Source organism: Arachis hypogaea, chromosome 3 (assembly GCF_003086295.3).
Source record: "Arachis hypogaea cultivar Tifrunner chromosome 3, arahy.Tifrunner.gnm2.J5K5, whole genome shotgun sequence".
Lineage (NCBI taxonomy): Eukaryota > Viridiplantae > Streptophyta > Magnoliopsida > Fabales > Fabaceae > Arachis > Arachis hypogaea.
In genome coordinates, this window is record NC_092038.1 from 17,875,711 (window position 1) to 17,894,867 (window position 19,157).

At 32.2% G+C, this 19,157-nt stretch overlaps 1 protein-coding gene across 1 annotated transcript; it reads left to right on the plus strand.

Annotated features, from left to right (window-relative positions):
- Positions 1-17,106: 17,106 nt before the first annotated feature.
- Positions 17,107-18,948, plus strand: LOC112773476 (uncharacterized). The gene has a single exon (XM_025818420.1). It carries the CDS (start codon positions 17,107-17,109, stop codon positions 18,946-18,948), a length of 1,842 nt encoding a protein of 613 aa, XP_025674205.1.
- The last annotated feature ends 209 nt before the right edge of the window (positions 18,949-19,157 follow it).

Sequence of the window (19,157 nt, forward strand, 5' to 3'; positions counted from 1 at the left end):
CTCCACACCTTAATCTATGGTGTGTAGAAGCTCCACCGTTGAAAATACATAAGAACAGGGTCTAGGCATGGCCGTGAGGCCAGCCTCCCAATGATCTAAGATAGCATAAAAATGAAGATAGCTACCCAGATATCTCAATACAATAGTAAAAGGTCCTACTTATAGAAAACTAGTAGCCTAAGGTTTACAGAGATGAGTAAATGACATAAAAATCCACTTCCAGGCCCACTTGGTGTGTGCTTGGGCTGAGCAATGAAGCATTTTCGTGTAGAGACTCTTCTTGGAGTTAAACGCCAGCTTTTATGCCAGTTTGGGCGTTTAACTCCCATTTGGGTGCCAGTTCCAGCGTTTAACGCTGGGATTTCTGAGGGTGACTTTGAACGCCAGTTTGGGCCATCAAATCTTGGGCAAAGTATGGACTATCATATATTGCTGGAAAGCCCAGGATGTCTACTTTCCAACGCCGTTGAGAGCGCGCCAATTGGGCTTCTGTAGCTCCAGAAAATCCACTTCGAGTGCAGGAAGGTCAGAATCCAACAGCATCTGCAGTCCTTTTTAGTCTCTGAATCAGATTTTTGCTCAGGTCCCTCAATTTCAGCCAGAAAATACCTGAAATCACAGAAAAACACACAAACTCATAGTAAAGTCCAGAAAAGTAAATTTTAACTAAAAACTAATAAAAATATACTAAAAACTAACTATATCATACCAAAAACATACTAAAAACAATGCCAAAAAGCGTATAAATTATCCGCTCATCAATGATCAAGATGAAGAACTAGTTTTAAAAATTCCTGCAAATACACTTAGAAGATCTACAAGAGAAAGAAAGCCTTTGTCAAGATATTCTCCACATGAGTTTGTTTTGTTGACTGATGGGGGAAAACCTGAATGTTTTGGAGAGGCTGTTGAAGATGAAAGCAAGGCTCAATGGCTTAAAGCTATGCAAGAAGAAATGAAGTCCTTACTTGAATGATACCTATGAGTTGGTGAAGCTACTGAAGGGTATGCAAGTTTTAAAGAACAAATGGGTATTCAAAATCAAGAATGAAGAACACAATTCTAAACCTCGGAATAAAGCTAGATTGGTTGTTAGAGGCTTTAACTAGAGAAAAGGTGTTGATTACAAGGAGATCTTTTCTCCTGCTGTGAGGATGTCATCTATTCATGCTGTGCTTGGATTAGCAACGTCTCTTGATTTGGAGATTGAGCAAATAGTTATGAAGACAGCTTTTCTTCATGGTGATTTTGACAAGGAGATCTACATGGAGCAACCGGAGGGCTTTGTTGTTAAAGGAAAAGAAAATTTTGTGTGCAAGATTAAGAAGAGCCTTTATAGGTTGAAGTAAGCTCCAAGTCAGTGGTACAAGAAGTTTGAATTTATTATGGGGGAGCATGGTTACCGTAAGATAATTTCTGATCATTGTATATTTGTGAAAAAATTTTCTAATGGTGATTTTATCATTATTTTGCTTTAGTGGATGATATTTTGATTGTAGGTAAGAATGCTTTGAGGATTAATGAGTTGAAGAAATAGTTGAGCAAGTTCTTTGCTATGAAGGACTTGGGTCCTGCCAAACAGATTTTGGGCATGATTATTACTCGTTATAGAGATTCCAAGAAGCTTTATTTGTCACAAGAGAAGTACATAAAGAAAGTGCTTCAAAGGTTTGGCATGAATGATGCCAAATGTGTTACTAGTTCTTTTGCTCCTCATTTTAAGTTGAGTACCAAGCAATGTTCAACCACAAATGAAGAGAAACAAGCAATGAATAAAATTCCTTATGCCTCAGTTGTTGGAAGCTTGATGTATACTATGGTGTGTACTAGACCAGACATTGCTCATGCGGTTGGTACTGTGAGTCGTTTACTCTCTAATCCAGGTAAAGAATATTGAAATACTGTTAAATGGATTATGAGATATCTCAAAGGTATAGCTACCTTGAGTTTGGGTTTTGATGGTGAGAAATCTTTGCTAGTTGGCTTTACTAATGCAGACAAGGCAAAAGATATTTATTCTCGAAAGTCTACTTGAGGTTATTTGGTCAAGTTTGCAGGGGGAGCTATTTCATAGTAGTCAAGGTTACAAAAGTGTGTTACACTTTCTACCACAAAGGCAGAATTTATTGCAATAACTGAAGCATGTAAAGAGTTGTTGTGGATGAAGAAGTTTCTTGTAGCACTTGGTTTCAAGCAAGATCGTTATGTGTTGTTGTGTGATAGTCAAAGTGCTATTCATCTTGCCAAGAATTCTACTTCTCATGTAAGATATAAACATATTAATGTTAGGTATCACTGGATACGGGATGTGTTAGATTCCTAGTTGTTGGAACTTGAGAAAGTTCACACTGATGATAATGGTACTGATATGATGACAAAAGCATTGTCAAGATATAAGCTTGAAACATGTTGTTTGATCGCTGGAATAGCGAAGGCCTCCACCTAGTCGAGAAGGGAGAGATTTATTGGGCTTTTTTTTCTTTCCTTTGTGAGGCCTAAGCCCAATTTTTGGAGTGTCTCTTTTGCACCCATTGTGTCACAACCTTAATCAGATTTTGGGGACATTGAGAGGTAGAGAGCGTAGCTATCAAAGTGAGATAGGAGAGAAAAAATAGAATTTCCATTTTTATGCAAAGCAATAAATTTCAAATAGAAGTTTCTCATTCGTTCACTGTTGGATCAATTTGAAATTTGAACTATGTGTTTCCATCATTTTGTTCTTCATTCTGGATGCTGGGGATGTTGATTGGAAGTCTGCAGTGGGAGAAATTGGCTTCGCAAGAGAGAAAATAGGTTTTCCAATTTTACACAAAGCAGCAATCTTTAAACAACAGTTTCTCATTCTTTCACCATTGGATCGACGTAAACTTTGGACTGTAGCTTCTTCTTATCTTGTTCTTCATTATGAACGGTGGAGATGTTTATTGAAGGTTTACATAGGGAGAAATAGGCTTCAAACAGTAGCTCTATTTTTTGGATATTTTTTGTCTTCTTGCTTCTCATTTGTAAGCTTTGGTGCTTTAATGTTTTGACTGGTTATATGCACATTTTTGTGCTTTGTTTGAGACTCTCTTGTACCTTATTTGATTATAATGGAGCTATTTCATTGATCCGAATGACTCGTGATTTTTATCTCTTACATTGAGGGAGATTTTTCACGTTAAAATCTCGGTATATTCTTGTTATTACTTTACTTGCTATATTTGCTTACTCATAGTTGCTGCCATATTGTATTGTGAGCGCTTCTATATTGTTCTTGTGTTAATATTTGTGTTATTTTTACTGCTGGACTCTTTCAGCTGTGTGTATTTGAAGATATATTTTTTTCTTTGTTCTATAACAAATGGTATTAGTAATTTTCATTTTTGTCTCCTTTATTTACGAAAATACATAAAAGGTAAGGTTTTATAAAAATGCGTATTCTTACGCATCTCGAATACTGTGGGATAAGCTCAAAGTTAAAATTGTTGAATCACAACGAAAAAAAGATCTAGGATCTAAATATATTTTTTTTGGTCTTATCTGAGATCTATTATAGTGCTTATAATTCAATTTTGGAGACCATAATATATTGCAATTAGAACCTATGACTATTTTAGTGCGTAGATTCAATTTTAGAAATTACTTTAAGAACTTAAAAATTAAACTAATTATCAAATAAAAATTCATTCAAATAGTCAAATAGAGTCTTATTTTATTTATTTTATTCGAGTAATATTTTATTCAAATTATATTCTTTCTTTCTATTTAATAAAATCTCTAATAAAAGAGTGAACTAATTATTCTAGATAAAATTAAATTTAAAAATAAAAATTTATTTTAAAAAGAAAAAGTAATAAAATTTAATTTTATAATAATTAATCATATATCGTATTAAAGCAAAAAAACTTTAATATTTTTTTATTTTATTGATTCTCCACTTGTTTATTTTTATCAAAAAATACATAAAAAGATGTGTTCATTCAATTATATATATATATATATATATATATATATATATATATGAACAAACATAAGGTGAAGAGCCCTTAAGTTAACCATCACTATAGCAGCAGCAACCACTTGTGGAATTGCACTCCCAACGTTGAAAGTCATTAAGTATGATACAGAAATGGCGACAAAATCCACTATCACATGATATTATTTTCTCACAATAATGATCCAACTTCATATTGACATTGCTTGCGTCTGCAATAATTAACAAAATTGATAAATTAATATAATATTTAAATATATTTTATATTCATTTAGTTAAGTATAATCATTTATGTATCTGTATTTAATTGTTTAAATACTTAAAATAAATAATTTTATAATATAATATCATAACTTTTATAACAAAAAAGTTGCTTTCAAACAGTGATGGATCCAAAAATTTTAAGAATAATGACAAAAATATATATACTAAAATCAATTTTGTTAAATATTGTTAATTATATGAAAATATAAAAATTAAAAAAAACTTAGTAAATATTTTCATTCTTAAAATACTATTCATTATATATAATTTATAAAAAAATATTTTTTTATTTCTAAAACTTGAACTTAAAATATTTTAATTAAATTATAGATAATTTGTTATCCTAACTAATTTTTTTATATACATTTAATAATAAAAGACTGAATCAATTAATACATTAGTGCTTAATAATACACTAATATTTATAATTTGAAACTAAAATTATATATAAATACTAAAAAAATTAAATCTGTATATAAAAAGTACGTTTATATAAAATAATAAAAATAATTTATAATTTCTTTCTTTCTTTCTTTTCAAAATAATTAAATTTATTATATATTTTTAATTTATTTTTAATATAATATTAGATGAAAGATTTTAATCATTTTTTTAATTATGTATTATAATTAAAATATTTTTTTATTATTTCTAAAAATAAAAAATATATTCTAAATTAGTAAATTAATTAATTCATTTTAGAATTTTATATGCAACATAAGTATATATAATAGAACAAAAGATAAAAAATAAGTAATAAAGATGAATAAATTGAGAATAAAATAAAATATATAAAGTCAAGAAGAGAATAAAACATCAGATTAATACCTAAAATATAATTATTTGAATTAAAATTTGCAATTAAAAATATCGAAAAGAGAAACAATGAAATTGGAAGATATATAGAGTCATGGAGAACTATATAAAAAAAGCACGGAGAATTTAAAATTTATCTTTTGGTGAAGAGAAGATAACCACTAAACAAGGAATAGAAAACGAAGGTTGAAAAAATAAAAATAAGAAGAGGGTTTAAGAGAATAAAGAAGTGACGGCATAAGAATTAAATTTGATTAGGTTAAATAATAGTCCAAATAATAATAAAAAAAATTTATGACTTTGACTAATTAGATTAATTTATTTTTTGTGAAATCATTTAAAATTTAAAATGAGAGTACATTATATATAACTATTTAAAAAAAAAAAAAAATACAATGGGAGCAAATTCCCCTTCATTGTGATTACTGGGTTTGTGCCTGCTTTCAAGTATTTTTATTCATTATAAAATAAATTATGAAAAAAAATAAGATAAATGTCAGTACCTGAAATAAAAAATAAAGCCACGAAAAGAATGCAAAAGAAAATTTTTGACACACTATTAGTAGTCATCTTGTCAAAATCAATTTGTATTTTCTTGTTTTCTTGAAAGAATATGAGTAATTAAGTCTATTGATGATCAGTCTATTTATAGGCTCTTGAAAAAAAAAATAAAACCCAATATGTTATAGAAAAAGTATTTGACACCAAAAATCAATCTGTCAATTTTTTACGAATCAATTAATAATTAATAATTTTAAATTATTTTAATAAATTAAATTTTAAAAAATAACATTAATGAAAAAATTGAATAATAAAAATTATGTTAAATAACTACCCACAAGGTTATTATGATCAGCGTCCGTCTTTCTTTTAGACCCATAAAATACCGTTGTCACCGTGGTACTTACGCTAAAGACACTTCCATTATCAGACACATCTAATACAAAAAAGACACCTCTACAGAATTTTTTTTAATATAAATTATAAAAAATATTTATTTTTTTAAAACCCATTTTTAAGCTTTATTTACCGAAATGCACGTTTTTTTTTTGTATTTGGGCAAGTTCGTCGCACCCCATGGCGAACTCTATAAAAACTAGCAAGTTCGCCGTATCCCTGGCGGTGAACTTTATAAAAATTATAGAGTTCGCCATACCCTCTCCCAAACTCCTTTTTAAAATTTTTAAAATATACGTTTTTAATCCATGTCATCGTCTCCAAAAGAGTATATAAATTTACAAATAATATATAAAAGTATACAAAAATACACAAACAATAAAACAAAAAAGAAGACACAGACACATAAAAAAAGCCTCCATAAAAGACACCTCTAAAAAAACGTTGGCAAATTCTATGTTGTTTACCAAGCAGAATTAATGTTATTATAATGACAATAATAAATTGGGTCTTCTTAAGATAATTAAAGGCCGTTATCTCACATTATTGTTGACAGATTTTTTATTTAATATGTATAAAATAAAATTATATAATTTTTATTTTTGAAAAAAAATTAATTTTTTATTTTGATTTAAATATTTATACTGTAATTTTTTAATTAAATATATTATTTCTAAAAACAACTTATTAAATAAAGGAAAAGTATAGGTAGCTGCAACTTTATTAAATTTTGGCCAGTATATAACCAGCAAAGAAAAGTGAACCGTTGAATGAAATCTCACATTAATCTCACACCATTAAAATTATCATTGATGACTATTTAATGATTACAAATCACAAAAATTACTTACCCTAGCACTCCTCCTAAATAAATTGATTTAGTTAAAAAAGAAGAAATACTACTCACATTATAATGATTCTTTTACAATTTTATCTTAGTATTTATAAATCTCGTTGTTTTTATCATAGACAAATTCTTCTGCTAACAAATCTGTTTTGATTTTTACAAATTCAATAATTTTTTAAATGTTGGTATTTAATATTATTGGCCGATTTTTTTATTTAATATTATAAAATAAAGTTAAAATAGTTCTTATCTTTGAAAAATTATAAATGTTTCTTCTTTTGATTTAAATATTTAAATTTCAATCCCTTTAATTAATATTTAATATGTTACTTCTACAAACAACTTATTAAATAAATTGATTTAACAATATATATATATATATATATATATATATTTTGTTGATCAGATGAATATAATTTATTATCTATCTATAAATTATTTATTATATATTATTAAAATTAATTTTTTTAATTATTAACATAATTGACATGACATATTTTGAAGGTGTTTTATTTATTTAATTTTATTGAAATAAATATGAAATTATTAAATATTTTATTTGACTATATTAATTATAATTAATTAATTATATTAATTATTTAATTTAAATTAAATAAATTAATTAATTTTATTTTAATTTATATTAATTTTTTATCTTATGTATTTTGATTAATAATTTTTAAAAGTGTTATAATTAATTATTTGTTTGATTTGATTAAGATAAATATAATTTAATATTATATTTGACCACATTAATTATAGTTAATTAATTATTTGAATTGGCTAAAATAAATGAATTATTTTTTTTTAATTTACATTATTTTTTATATATATTTTGATTAATGATTTTTAAAAGTATTATAATTTTTATATGACATATTTATAAGACATTTTTATTTATTTAACTTATTTTATTGAGTTAAATAATTATAGTTAATTTATTATATATATTATTTAGTTTAATTAATTTAAATATATATATATATATATATATATATATATATATATGTGTGTGATCTTTTAGACAGAAATAAATAAATTAGAAGTGTTGTTTCACTTTAATTAGCATTTAGTTATGAAGACGCCTATAAAACGTCAATATGCATTTATTCTATTAATTAATCAATTTCTTGAGTTTAGTCTTATGAAAAAAACAATCCTAAAGCTGTTATAATCCAATAAATATGATGCTGCACTAGTGATTTTTTTTCAAAATATATTTATTTATAAATTTAAAATCTTGATGTCATCTATTTATTCCTCATTTTAAATGCATTTGTTTCATTTGTATATAGAAAGAGTTACTTGGAAGTACTTGATTGTGGTGTAGTGATTTAGGTTTAATTTGGATAAATAATTTATTAAATTTATTTTAAAAAAATAGTTTAAATAATAAATGTTTATATTAAAAGTAATTTATAAATAAGTTATTTTGTATTTGATTTTTTAGTTTTAAAAATACTTATTTTAAGAGAAGAATGATAAAAAAATTTTTATTATGAGAGAAATTATTTTTTTAACTGCTTTATAAATATTAAAATAACTTTTTAAAAAGTTGTAATTTAATTTTAAAAATTAGACCAAACATTAATACTATATCTTTTCATAAATTATAAAAAAATTTATAAACATATTCAAACGAACCTTAATTTTATCTACCATTTATTAAGATGATTTAATTTTGTTTTATTATCAGTCAAAGATTTTTGTACCTCCATTCAATTATGCATTATCATTTAATAGAAATGTTTGGCTGCGCTCTGTTAATAATCGAAAATATTTGGCAAAAAAAATTAATCAAAAATAATTATAATTTATTTTATTTAATATTTATTAATTATTATAATAATTAATAAATATTAAATAAAAAATTTTAATAATTTTTTGTTTTTTAATATTATTGACAATAATTTAATATTTTTTATATAAAAATTAATTTTACTTTAAATTATTATTAAATTATATAATAATATTATATTTTTTAATAATTTACAGATATTAGAATGAATAGAATTAGAGTTGAGATATTCTATGTATTCATTACCACCCATCCTTTGAGCTACTACCATCACACAAATTTACTTTCTTACCACCCTCAATTTAAAGAGAATGGATCTTCTCTTCTCAATTTTTTTACTTCACTCGTTAGCGGCTATTGCTGCCATCCTCAAGCTTCTTCCCGTAACTCTCTCTCTCTCCTTATACAGTTGTACTTTAGCTGCTTTGGTGTGTTAGGAAATTATTTTAATTTCTTAATATGTTTGTGGGCAATACATATATTAATTATAATCACAAATTATGCTATTTTAAGTTAAATGACTTATATAATGGTGATTTTATTTATTGTTATAAATGCTAAATTAAATAAGTCATTATTACTTTTAATTTGGAATTAAATGAGAATAAAACCAGATATTATCTTTTGTTCTTTAAATAATTATCCTTTGGATTTTAGATATATTATCTTTTGGACTTTAGATACTATTTTATTTGGCCTCTAGGGTTTAATGTGTGCCATACTCAAATATAAATAGGCCTTCAGGGTTTCGGTCTCCAATAAGTGATACCAAAGCCGCCTTTGGTACTCTTTTTCCATTAAAAGAGTTGCAATTCAGCCGCCTAGGAATACAGAAGGCTTTGGTTGAGAAAGATCGAAAGAACCACAAGATCCAAAATTTTCCGATCGTATAATTTATGTTTATGAATTCAGGTACACTTCCGAATCTAGTATTTTCTTTCTTAATGATTTAACATAGATAATCTTTGGGTTGAGAAAATTCTAACAAATAGTATCAGAGTCGTCTATAGTTAAATCATTAAGAAATTATAAATTTATTTTATTTTAATTTGAATCTTACTTTGAAGTTGTGAAATTAAATTCAAATATGTGCTGCTTTTGGATTGCGTAGCACATATTAATCAAACTAAAATAATATATAAAAAGCACATAAAAAGTACACAAATAGTACATGAAGAGCACATAAAAAATACAAAAGGTATATTTTAAAAAAATATTGCATTCTTTTATATATGTGCATATCATTTTTTGTCAATGTTTCGATTCCAAATATTAGAGCTGTTAATTAGTAAAATTAGAAAAATTTAATTAATTTCTTGATTATGGACACTGCACATCCATAGAATTAGTATATTGTATGCACTATGATTTAATCTGTGAATCCAATTTTTTTTTAAATAAAAAAGGTTCTTTGTTTGTTTACCTTTTTTTTTATACCATTCTATATGGATTCATTTTTTTGGCAAATTTATTATTATTTTTTTTGTTTTGTATGGATTGAATCATAATGATTGATTCTAATCTTAATGGATCAAAAAAATTTGCCATATGAATTTGTTAAACAGTTATAATTATATCTTTTTTTTAAGAACTGAAAAGACACCATTAAGATTTAATTCCTTTTGAAATTTAAGTATTTTTTATTGTTATATAAAGAAATTAGTAACGATTTGGGTATTATTATACCCACCTATTTTATACAGATTTAGTTTTGGAATAAATTGATTGAACATTATGCTGCCAAAGTAGCCTCTTTTGTGAAAATTGATTTATTCAAAACATTAGGAATATGGTGATATGTAATTCATGTAAATATTGGTCAGCCCAAAAAAAAAAGTCAGTATTTAAACGAATTACATACACATATTGATGGTAAATACATATTTGTCTTTGGGTAGCTAATTAAGAATAAAGTAATACTTATTATTTATGCGAATAATAATCGGTCCAAAAGAAGTTTATTGTTTGACCAAATAATAAGCATTACACACTTTTGTTTATTTTCTATTAATTATGTGGTCAATAATCGGCCCAAAGGAAGATTATTATTTGGCCAATTAATATAAAATATATGCCGTAATAAATAGTTTGCGAAATTTAAGTTCCAAAAAAAGGCTTAATATGTGACAGGAATTTTGACAATATTTGATTACTGCAATGAGAGTATCACTTACCGTTAATTTTTCTATCCAAAGATTGAAAATTAATGTTGTTCTAGATATCTCAATATGGACTTTTCCCCATTATTTAACTAATGTTTACTACATGTTCCTTTTGTTCTAATCCAGAAACTATGGCTTTAGTTACCAATATTTCTGCACAAATTAGTAGTATTCCTATGCTGAATAGTTCAAACTTTAAAGTTTAGAAGGATACCATGGAGATTGTCCTCAGTTGTATAAATATGGATACAGCTCTTTCGAAAGAAGAAATCCACTTCCATTTTAGAAAATCTCAATGAGGTTAAAATAGAGAAGTGGGAGATATCCAATCGAATGAGCGTTATGATTATGAAGCGCTCAATTCCTGAGATATTTCGGGGCTCAATTACTGAGGATAAAGATGCCAAACAGTTCCTAAAAGATGTTGAAAAATTCTTTGCTAAGAATAAAAACGCAAAGGCAAGTAGCCTTTTGAGCAAACTTGTCTCCATGAGGTATAAAGGTAAAAGGAACATAAGGGAGTACCTTATGGAAATGTCTCATCTTGCTTCAAAATTAAAAGCACTAAAGTTAGAGTTGTCTGAAAACTTACTCGTGCATTTTATTTTGATCTCCCTTCCTGTATACTTTGGACAATTCAAAGTGAGTTATAACACTCTGAATGACACTTGATCATTAAATGAGCTTATATATCACTGTGTACAAGAATAAGAGAGCAGCAAGATAAGACTGAAAGTACTCACATGGCTTCATTTTCTCAGTATAAAAGAAAGCGTGATACTACTACAGATATGCCTTCTCAGCAAAAAAATGTTAAGAAACAAGATCAAGTTTTAACTTGTTTCTTCTGTAAGAAGGTGGGACACATGAAGAAGGATTGTACCAAATATGTCACTTGGCATATAAAGAAGGGTATAATTCTTACTTTCGTTTGTTCTGAGACTAGTTTAAGTTATGCACCTGTTGATACTTGGTAGGTAGATTCTGCTGTAACTACTCATATAAGTGTTACTATACAAGGTTGCCTGTGGAGCCGACCACCAAGTGATGTTGAACGATACATCTATGAGGCAGACGAATATAGTTGCAGTCAAAGTTATAGGAACCTTTAGATTATGTTCAACGAGTGAATTTTACTTGGATTTATTAGAGACATTTTATGCACCGTCATTTAGACGGAATTTAGTTTATATTTTTCGTTTGGATAAATCAGGTTATTTTTGTTCATTCAGAAACAATAAAGTCAGTCTCTTTTATAATTCGAATAATATTTACTCTGGTTGTTTGGTCGATAATCTATATATAGGTTTGATTTAAATTCCTATAATTATGAAGTACTGTAAACGTGTACAAAACAAAAACTAAATGAGAATTTGCCATCATTATGGCACAAACGCCTAGGCCACATCTCTAAACAGAGAATTCAGAGGCTTGTGTCGGATGAAATTTTTGAAACCCTAAATTTGGCAAACTTTGAAGTCTGCATTGAGTGCATAAAAGAAAAAAGGACAAACGGAAAGAAATTAGGTGCCGAGAGTGCTAAAGATGTCTTAAAACTGATACATACCGATATATGTGGCCCATTCCCTACTGTCTCTTGGAGTGGATAACGGTACTTTATTACGTTCATAGATGATTACTCTCGTTACGGGTATCTATATTTAATTCATGAAAAATCCCAAACCTTGGATGATTTCAAGTCTTTCAAAGTTGAAGTTGAACTTCAACTTGGAAAGAAAATTAAAGCTGTCGAGTCTGATTGTGGTGGTGAATACTACAGAAGATATGACGGTTAAGGTGAGCAATGTCCTGGGCCTTTTGCTCTTTTCCTAGAGGAGTGTGGTATTGTTCCGCAATACACAATGCTAGGCAAACCTAGCATGAATGGTGTTGCAGAGAGAAGGAATCGAACTCTTAGGCTACGTTCGTTTACAGAGACAGGACACTGAGACATGGACACAGAGACACAAAATTATTTTTGACAAAAGAGACATGGATAGAGACAGTGTGTCCAGAGACACTGAATTAGTGTATTTTGTGTCCATCCTGACAGGAAGGACACGGAGACACTAACAAGGGACACAACTTATTTTTCATTTTTTTCATTATTTTTGTTAATTTTTCATAATTATATTTTTTTATTATTATATTTTTCATCTCAATTTTTTGAATGAAAAAAAATGCTAGTTTATCACCAAACAGAATACAAGAACACAAAATTTTGTGTCTCTATCCATCAGTGTCTTATCTTGCCATATTCTCAGTGTCTTGTCCTGTCCTATTTTCAGAAACAAACGCAGCCTTAAGGACATGGTGAGAAGTATGATTAGTCATTCTTCTTTGTCTGAATCACTCTGGGGAGAACATTTAAAGACTGCAGTGTACATCCTTAATAAGGTGCCAAGCAAAGCAGTTAACAAAATCCCATATGAAATTTGGACTGGAAAAAGGCCTAGTATAAATCATTTGCATATTTAGGGATGTCCAGCTGAGGCACGACCTTATAGGCCGCATGAAAGAAAATTGGACTCAAGAACAATTTGTTGCTACTTTGTTGGTTACACTGAGCATTCACGAGGGTACAAGTTTTACAATCATACATCAAGGACTATTTTGAAGCGGGAAATGTGAGATTTCTTGAGGATGTTGAGTTTGGAGGGAAGGAAATATTAGGAATATAGCTTTTGGTGAGGATTCTATAACTGACAATGATCAGGTCTTTGTGCCTATTATTTGTTCAAGATACAGTTATAGTACAAGAGCACAATGAGAATCCTACTGTAGATCCAGTTGCAGTACAAGAGAACAATGAGAATATTGTTGTTGTTCAAGATGCTGCTATAGTACAGGAAAATAATGAGAATCCTTCTCAATCTCAACCCATACAGCAAGCTCAACAACCTCAAGAAGTGTCATTAAGGAGATCCAACAGAGAAAGGAGAAAATCCATCTATGGTCTTAAACAAGCTTCCCGTCAATGGTATCACAAGTTTAATCAAGTCATTATCTCATATGATTTTGAGGTAAATATTATAAATGAGTGTGTATACCGCAAATTCAGTGGGAGTAAATACATCTTTTTGGTTTTATCTGTTGATGACATTCTAGTTGCCAGTAACGATATAAGCTTGTTGCATGAAACTAAGGAATTTCTATTGAGCAAATTTGAAATGAAAATTCTTGGTGATGTCTCTTTTGTATTAGGAATTGAGATACTAAGAGATCACTCTCAAGGTATTCTTGGATTATCACAAAAGGACTATATCAATAAGATTTTAAGTAGATATGTCATAGAAAGTTGTAGACCAATGGACACACTCGTAGCTAAAGGAGATAAGTTTAGTCGCAAGCAATGTCCCAAAATAATCTTGAGAGGACATCAATGCATGATAAACCTTATGCATCAGCATTAGGAAGCTTAATGTATGCTCAAGTCTACATACGTCCCGATATATCATTTATAGTGGGAGTGTTGGGTAAATACTTGTGCAATTCGGGCATGAATCATTGGATAGCTGTTAAATGCATTTTGCGTTATCTAAAGTGAACAAAGGATTACATGCTTACTTATCGGAGATCAGAAAATTTGGAGATCATTAGGTACTCTGATTCCGATTTCATGGCATATGGTTGCGACACTTTGTCACTAAGCTTCGTATAGTAGATGACATTGAAAGGTCATTAAAGATATTTTGTGACAATAAGTCAGCAGTACTATACTCCAACAACGATAAGAGTTTGACAAAATCGAAGCATACAAACATCAAGTTCTTAGTTGTCAAGGAGAAATGTTAAGAAAAAAAAAACAGATTTCCATAGAACATATAAGAACAGAGTATATGCTAGCAGACCCATTAACCAAGGGATTGATCCCTAAAGTCTTTCATGGGCACACTGCTCGGATGGGTGTCAATATTTGTGATGCCTTGGTTTAGTGGGAGTTTGTTTTATGCTATATGTCCTATGACAAATATTGAATTATTTTCTGCAGAATTAAGTTGATGGTTTATTTCATGTTACGTAAAATATTTTTGTGTTTGATTTCAATAAAGTTTTTAAAGTTGGATCAGTTAGAAATAGACATGCATGAGATCACTTGGCATGTACTTTCCATATTACTCATCCAAATTTGATCTATGTCGTTAAGTATATTAGGATGGTGATTGTCGTGGTTTAGTCGCGCCATTTAATGTGATAAAAGTTACGGTGATTCCATATCTAATATATGAGACGGACTAGATTGTTAAAGTAATGGGAGAAATAGCATTCAGATGCGCGCATAAAGTTTATAAGATGTGATTATGTCAAGAAAGAATATATGTATAGTTCAAGTAGGAGATTGTTAGGAAATTATTTTAATTTCTTAATTTGTTTGTGAGTAATACATATATTAATTAAAATCACAAATTATACTATTTCAAGTTAAATGACTTATATAATAACAGTGACCTCATTTAAGGAAGTTCTATGGTGCTTACAATTAAAAATCAACATGGTATGTTGAACATATGTGTCTAAGAAAGAAGAGTGAAACGTGGGATTTGATTTCTTTGTATGTGTGTAAGCTACAAACGCTGTTTTGGTACAGTTCGTTTTATTGTAAAGCTAATTATTTATTAATATTTTGATTAACTTTTGGATAACAATATATTTTTGGAACTGGGCTGGACCAAAATGTTTTTGAACTTCTAATTTGGACTGGATAACAATAGTTAATGTTTTTTTAGACTCTTTTTTGAAGTCTGATTGAAAACGTTTTCCTACTCCAATGGGTGAAAACAAATTAATCAACCATGATATAGACATGTCTTACACAAATATAAATATATAATACACATACTTTCGTAATTTGAATGAATAATTTACTGAAGAGTAAACAATATATTATTTTTCATATTTTTATTATAACAACAATTAGGTAATTAAGAACACTTAAAAAAAAAATAAAAAAAGTATAATTATAATTTTTTAAATAAATAAATTATATATTTTATTTATGAAAATATATTATTTAAGAGATATTTATTAATTTATATAATATTACTTGTCTCATTTACAATAAAAACTATACAGGTATACACATATCTTTCTTATAAATTAGATTGTATGTATTTCGAAGCAAATTTGATACGTATTAAATTAGTTTGAAAAAGTATATTAATGTTTGCGATGATAATAATAATAATAATAATAATAATAATAATAATAATAATAATAATAATAATAATAATAAATATTTTTTATTATAAAATTATTAAAACTTAATAATTTTAAGTTTTAATAATAATAATAAGAATAATAATTGTTACGACCTGACCCAAAATATATACGGGTCGACCCGACCCCTTGAGACTCCGACCCGAGCGGTCGGGTACTCTGCACCCGCCATGATGTCTGGGCACGCGTCCGCACCAGCCCCCAACACAGCTGTAAGGAAGCTTCGAGGAAAGTGGGCCCATCCCCTCAGGGCCCACCTCTGACACAGTATAAATGGGGAAGGACCTGCCCTTCCTCCAAGGTACATCACACACTCCACCTAACCCACTTTCTCACCTGTACACTAACTGACTAGAGCGTCGAAGTGTCTTTGCAGGTGACACCCCCTCCTTCCACAACGAGAGCTCAGCTACCCGGTAGACCAGACCCAAGCACGACCGTGACCGTGACCGAAGCGTTCCCAATTCCACCTATTCCACCCAAATCGTCCGGTACCCGAACAACCGAACATTGGCGCCGTCTGTGGGAACGCCTAAATGGACGTCGTGGCGAGCCCCGGAGACCAAGGCCGAGGAGCTGGAGCAGAGGGGGCAGCTTCCGTCGCCTCGCTAAGAGGACGGCGAAGGTCCCCCCGATAACGCACTGAACCACACACAAGGACGCGACCCTTCGGGGGAATTGGCGGCGACAGCGCCATAATAATGCAGGAGCTACGCCACAGGGTCCAGAACCTGAAACGGCAGCTAGCCGACCAGGAGCACGACCGACGAACCACTGATCCTAGCTACTCCCCATCTCCTGAAAGCCAAGAGAGAGACTCCCACCGAAGACGCGCCTCCGCATCCCGAACGGAAGCGGAGAGCACTCGTGAAGAGTCACCCATCCCGAGAAGACGAAATGACACAATCATCTACTCCCGAGGCAAGGAAACACGCTACATGGGACGAGGTCGCGAAGATGAGGAAGAGAGGTCTGAGAGGACACGGCGACCCGTGATAATGGGCGCCACCCCATTCCATCGATCCATCCTCGAAGTCCGGCTGCCGAAGCACTTCGACAAACCGACGGACATGAGGTACGATGGAACTCAAGACCCTCTGGAACACCTCACTGCGCCTTCGAAGCTAGGATGAATCTAGAGGGAGTAGGGGACGAGGTGAGATGCCGAGCCTTCCCGGTGACTCTGGCAGGACCTGCGATCAGATGGTTTAACGGCCTCCCGCAGGGGTCCATCCATGGGTTTTCGGACATCAGCCGTGCCTTCCTAGCCCAATTCACAACACGAATAGCAAAGGCAAAGCACCCGATCAACCTTCTGGGGATAACCCAGAGACAGGGAGAGCCGACCAGAAAATACCTGGACCGGTTCAACGACAAATGCTTGGAAATTGACGGCCTAACCGATTCGGTGGCTAGCCTTTGTCTGACGAACGGCCTCCTCAAAGAGGACTTTCGAAAGCACCTTACCACGAAACCAGTTTGGATGATGCACGAGATCCAAGCAGTAGCCAAAGAGTACATCAATGACGAGGAAGTCAGCCAAGTCGTGGCTGCCAATAAACGGCACTCCGGCTACAATCAACCTAGGCAGCAAGGAAACGGGGAAAGACAAAAAGAACAAGCCAGGGAAGGAGCGCCGAACAAGGCACCCAGGCCATTCCCCCGGGTCGGGAAATTCACCAACTACACTCCACTCACTCTTCCCATCATGGAAGTTTATCAGCAAATTGTCGAGAAAGGAATTCTGCCGAAGCCCCGACCACTCAAGGACCGTACGGGGGGAAGCAAGAACTTCTACTGTGACTATCACAAGGGCTACGGTCACCAAACACAGGACTGTTTTGACCTGAAAGATGCACTGGAACAAGCGATAAGGGAGGGTAAATTAACAGAATTCTCCCATCTCATAAGGGAGCCGAGGAGGCGTCATCGCGACCAAGACGAAGAAGGCAAAACCCGGTCGGCAAAGCGGCGACAAGAGGCGGAAGACAAAGATCACGGTCTCACCGTGATAAACGTAGTGACAACCAAAAATGCCGCGCCAAGGTCGCGATCGGCGCACAAGAAAGATGCTAAGGTCTTGGCGGTCTCCTCCTCGCTGGCGCGAAGCTCTAAGAAGCCCCCTTCCATCTCTTTCGGACCGGAAGACCAGTGGTTTGACGAGGCCCTTGAAAATCCACCCATGGTCATTACGGCCAGAGTGGGAACCGGTCTCGTCAAACGAATCCTTGCCGACACGGGGGCAGGCTCGAACATCATGTTCCGCAACGTGTTTGACGCATTGGGGCTAAGGGACGCCGACCTGTCGACTCACCAGCACGGGGTCATTGGGTTGGGCGACCACTTCATCAAGCCAGATAGAGTAATATCCCTGCCGATTTCAGTGGGACAGGCCCAAGGCCGGAGATCGGCGATGGCTGAATTTGTGGTTCTCCGAGATTCCACGGCCTATAACATCATTTTGGGGAGAAAGACAATTAACGATGTTGAAGCAATAATCAGCACAAAACTACTAGTCGTGAAGTTTTTTACCGACGACGGATCTATAGGGTCCATAAGGGGAGACCTGGAAACGGCGGTCACTTGCGACAACGCCAGCCTCTCCCTAAGGAAGAAATCCAAAGAGGCGTCAGGGGTGTTCCTGGCTGACTTAGACGCTAGGGTTGACGACAAACCCAAACCGGAACCCGAGGGGGACCTGGAGAAGTTTAGGGTCGGAGACACGGAAGACAAGTTCACGTTTGTCAATAGAAACCTTCCCCAAGAATTGAAGGAACCCTTGGTGGAAATGATCAGGGCCAATGGGGACGATGTTCGCCTGGACGCCGGCCGACATGCCGGGCATAGACCCCAAAGTCATGTCGTATCACCTGGCTGTCAAAACGGAAGCCCGCCCGGTGGCTCAGAGGAGGAGAAAGATGTCACGCGAAAGGGCGGAGGAGGTTGCCAGGCAGACGGCCAGCCTCCTTGAAGCGGGCTTCATACGGGAACTAGACTACTCGACCTGGCTCTCAAACGTAGTTCTAGTAAAAAAGCACAATGGCAAATGGAGAATGTGCGTAGACTACTCCGACCTCAACAAGGCGTGCCCTAAGGACTGCTTCCCCCTCCCCAACATAGATGCACTCGTCGACGCGGCGGCAGGCTACCGGTACCTGAGCTTCATGGATGCCTACTCCG

What these genes read in the sequence shown, in the direction of transcription:
- LOC112773476 (XM_025818420.1), top strand. Translation starts at nt 17,107, where the DNA reads ATGAATCTAGAGGGAGTAGGGGACGAGGTGAGATGCCGAGCCTTCCCG.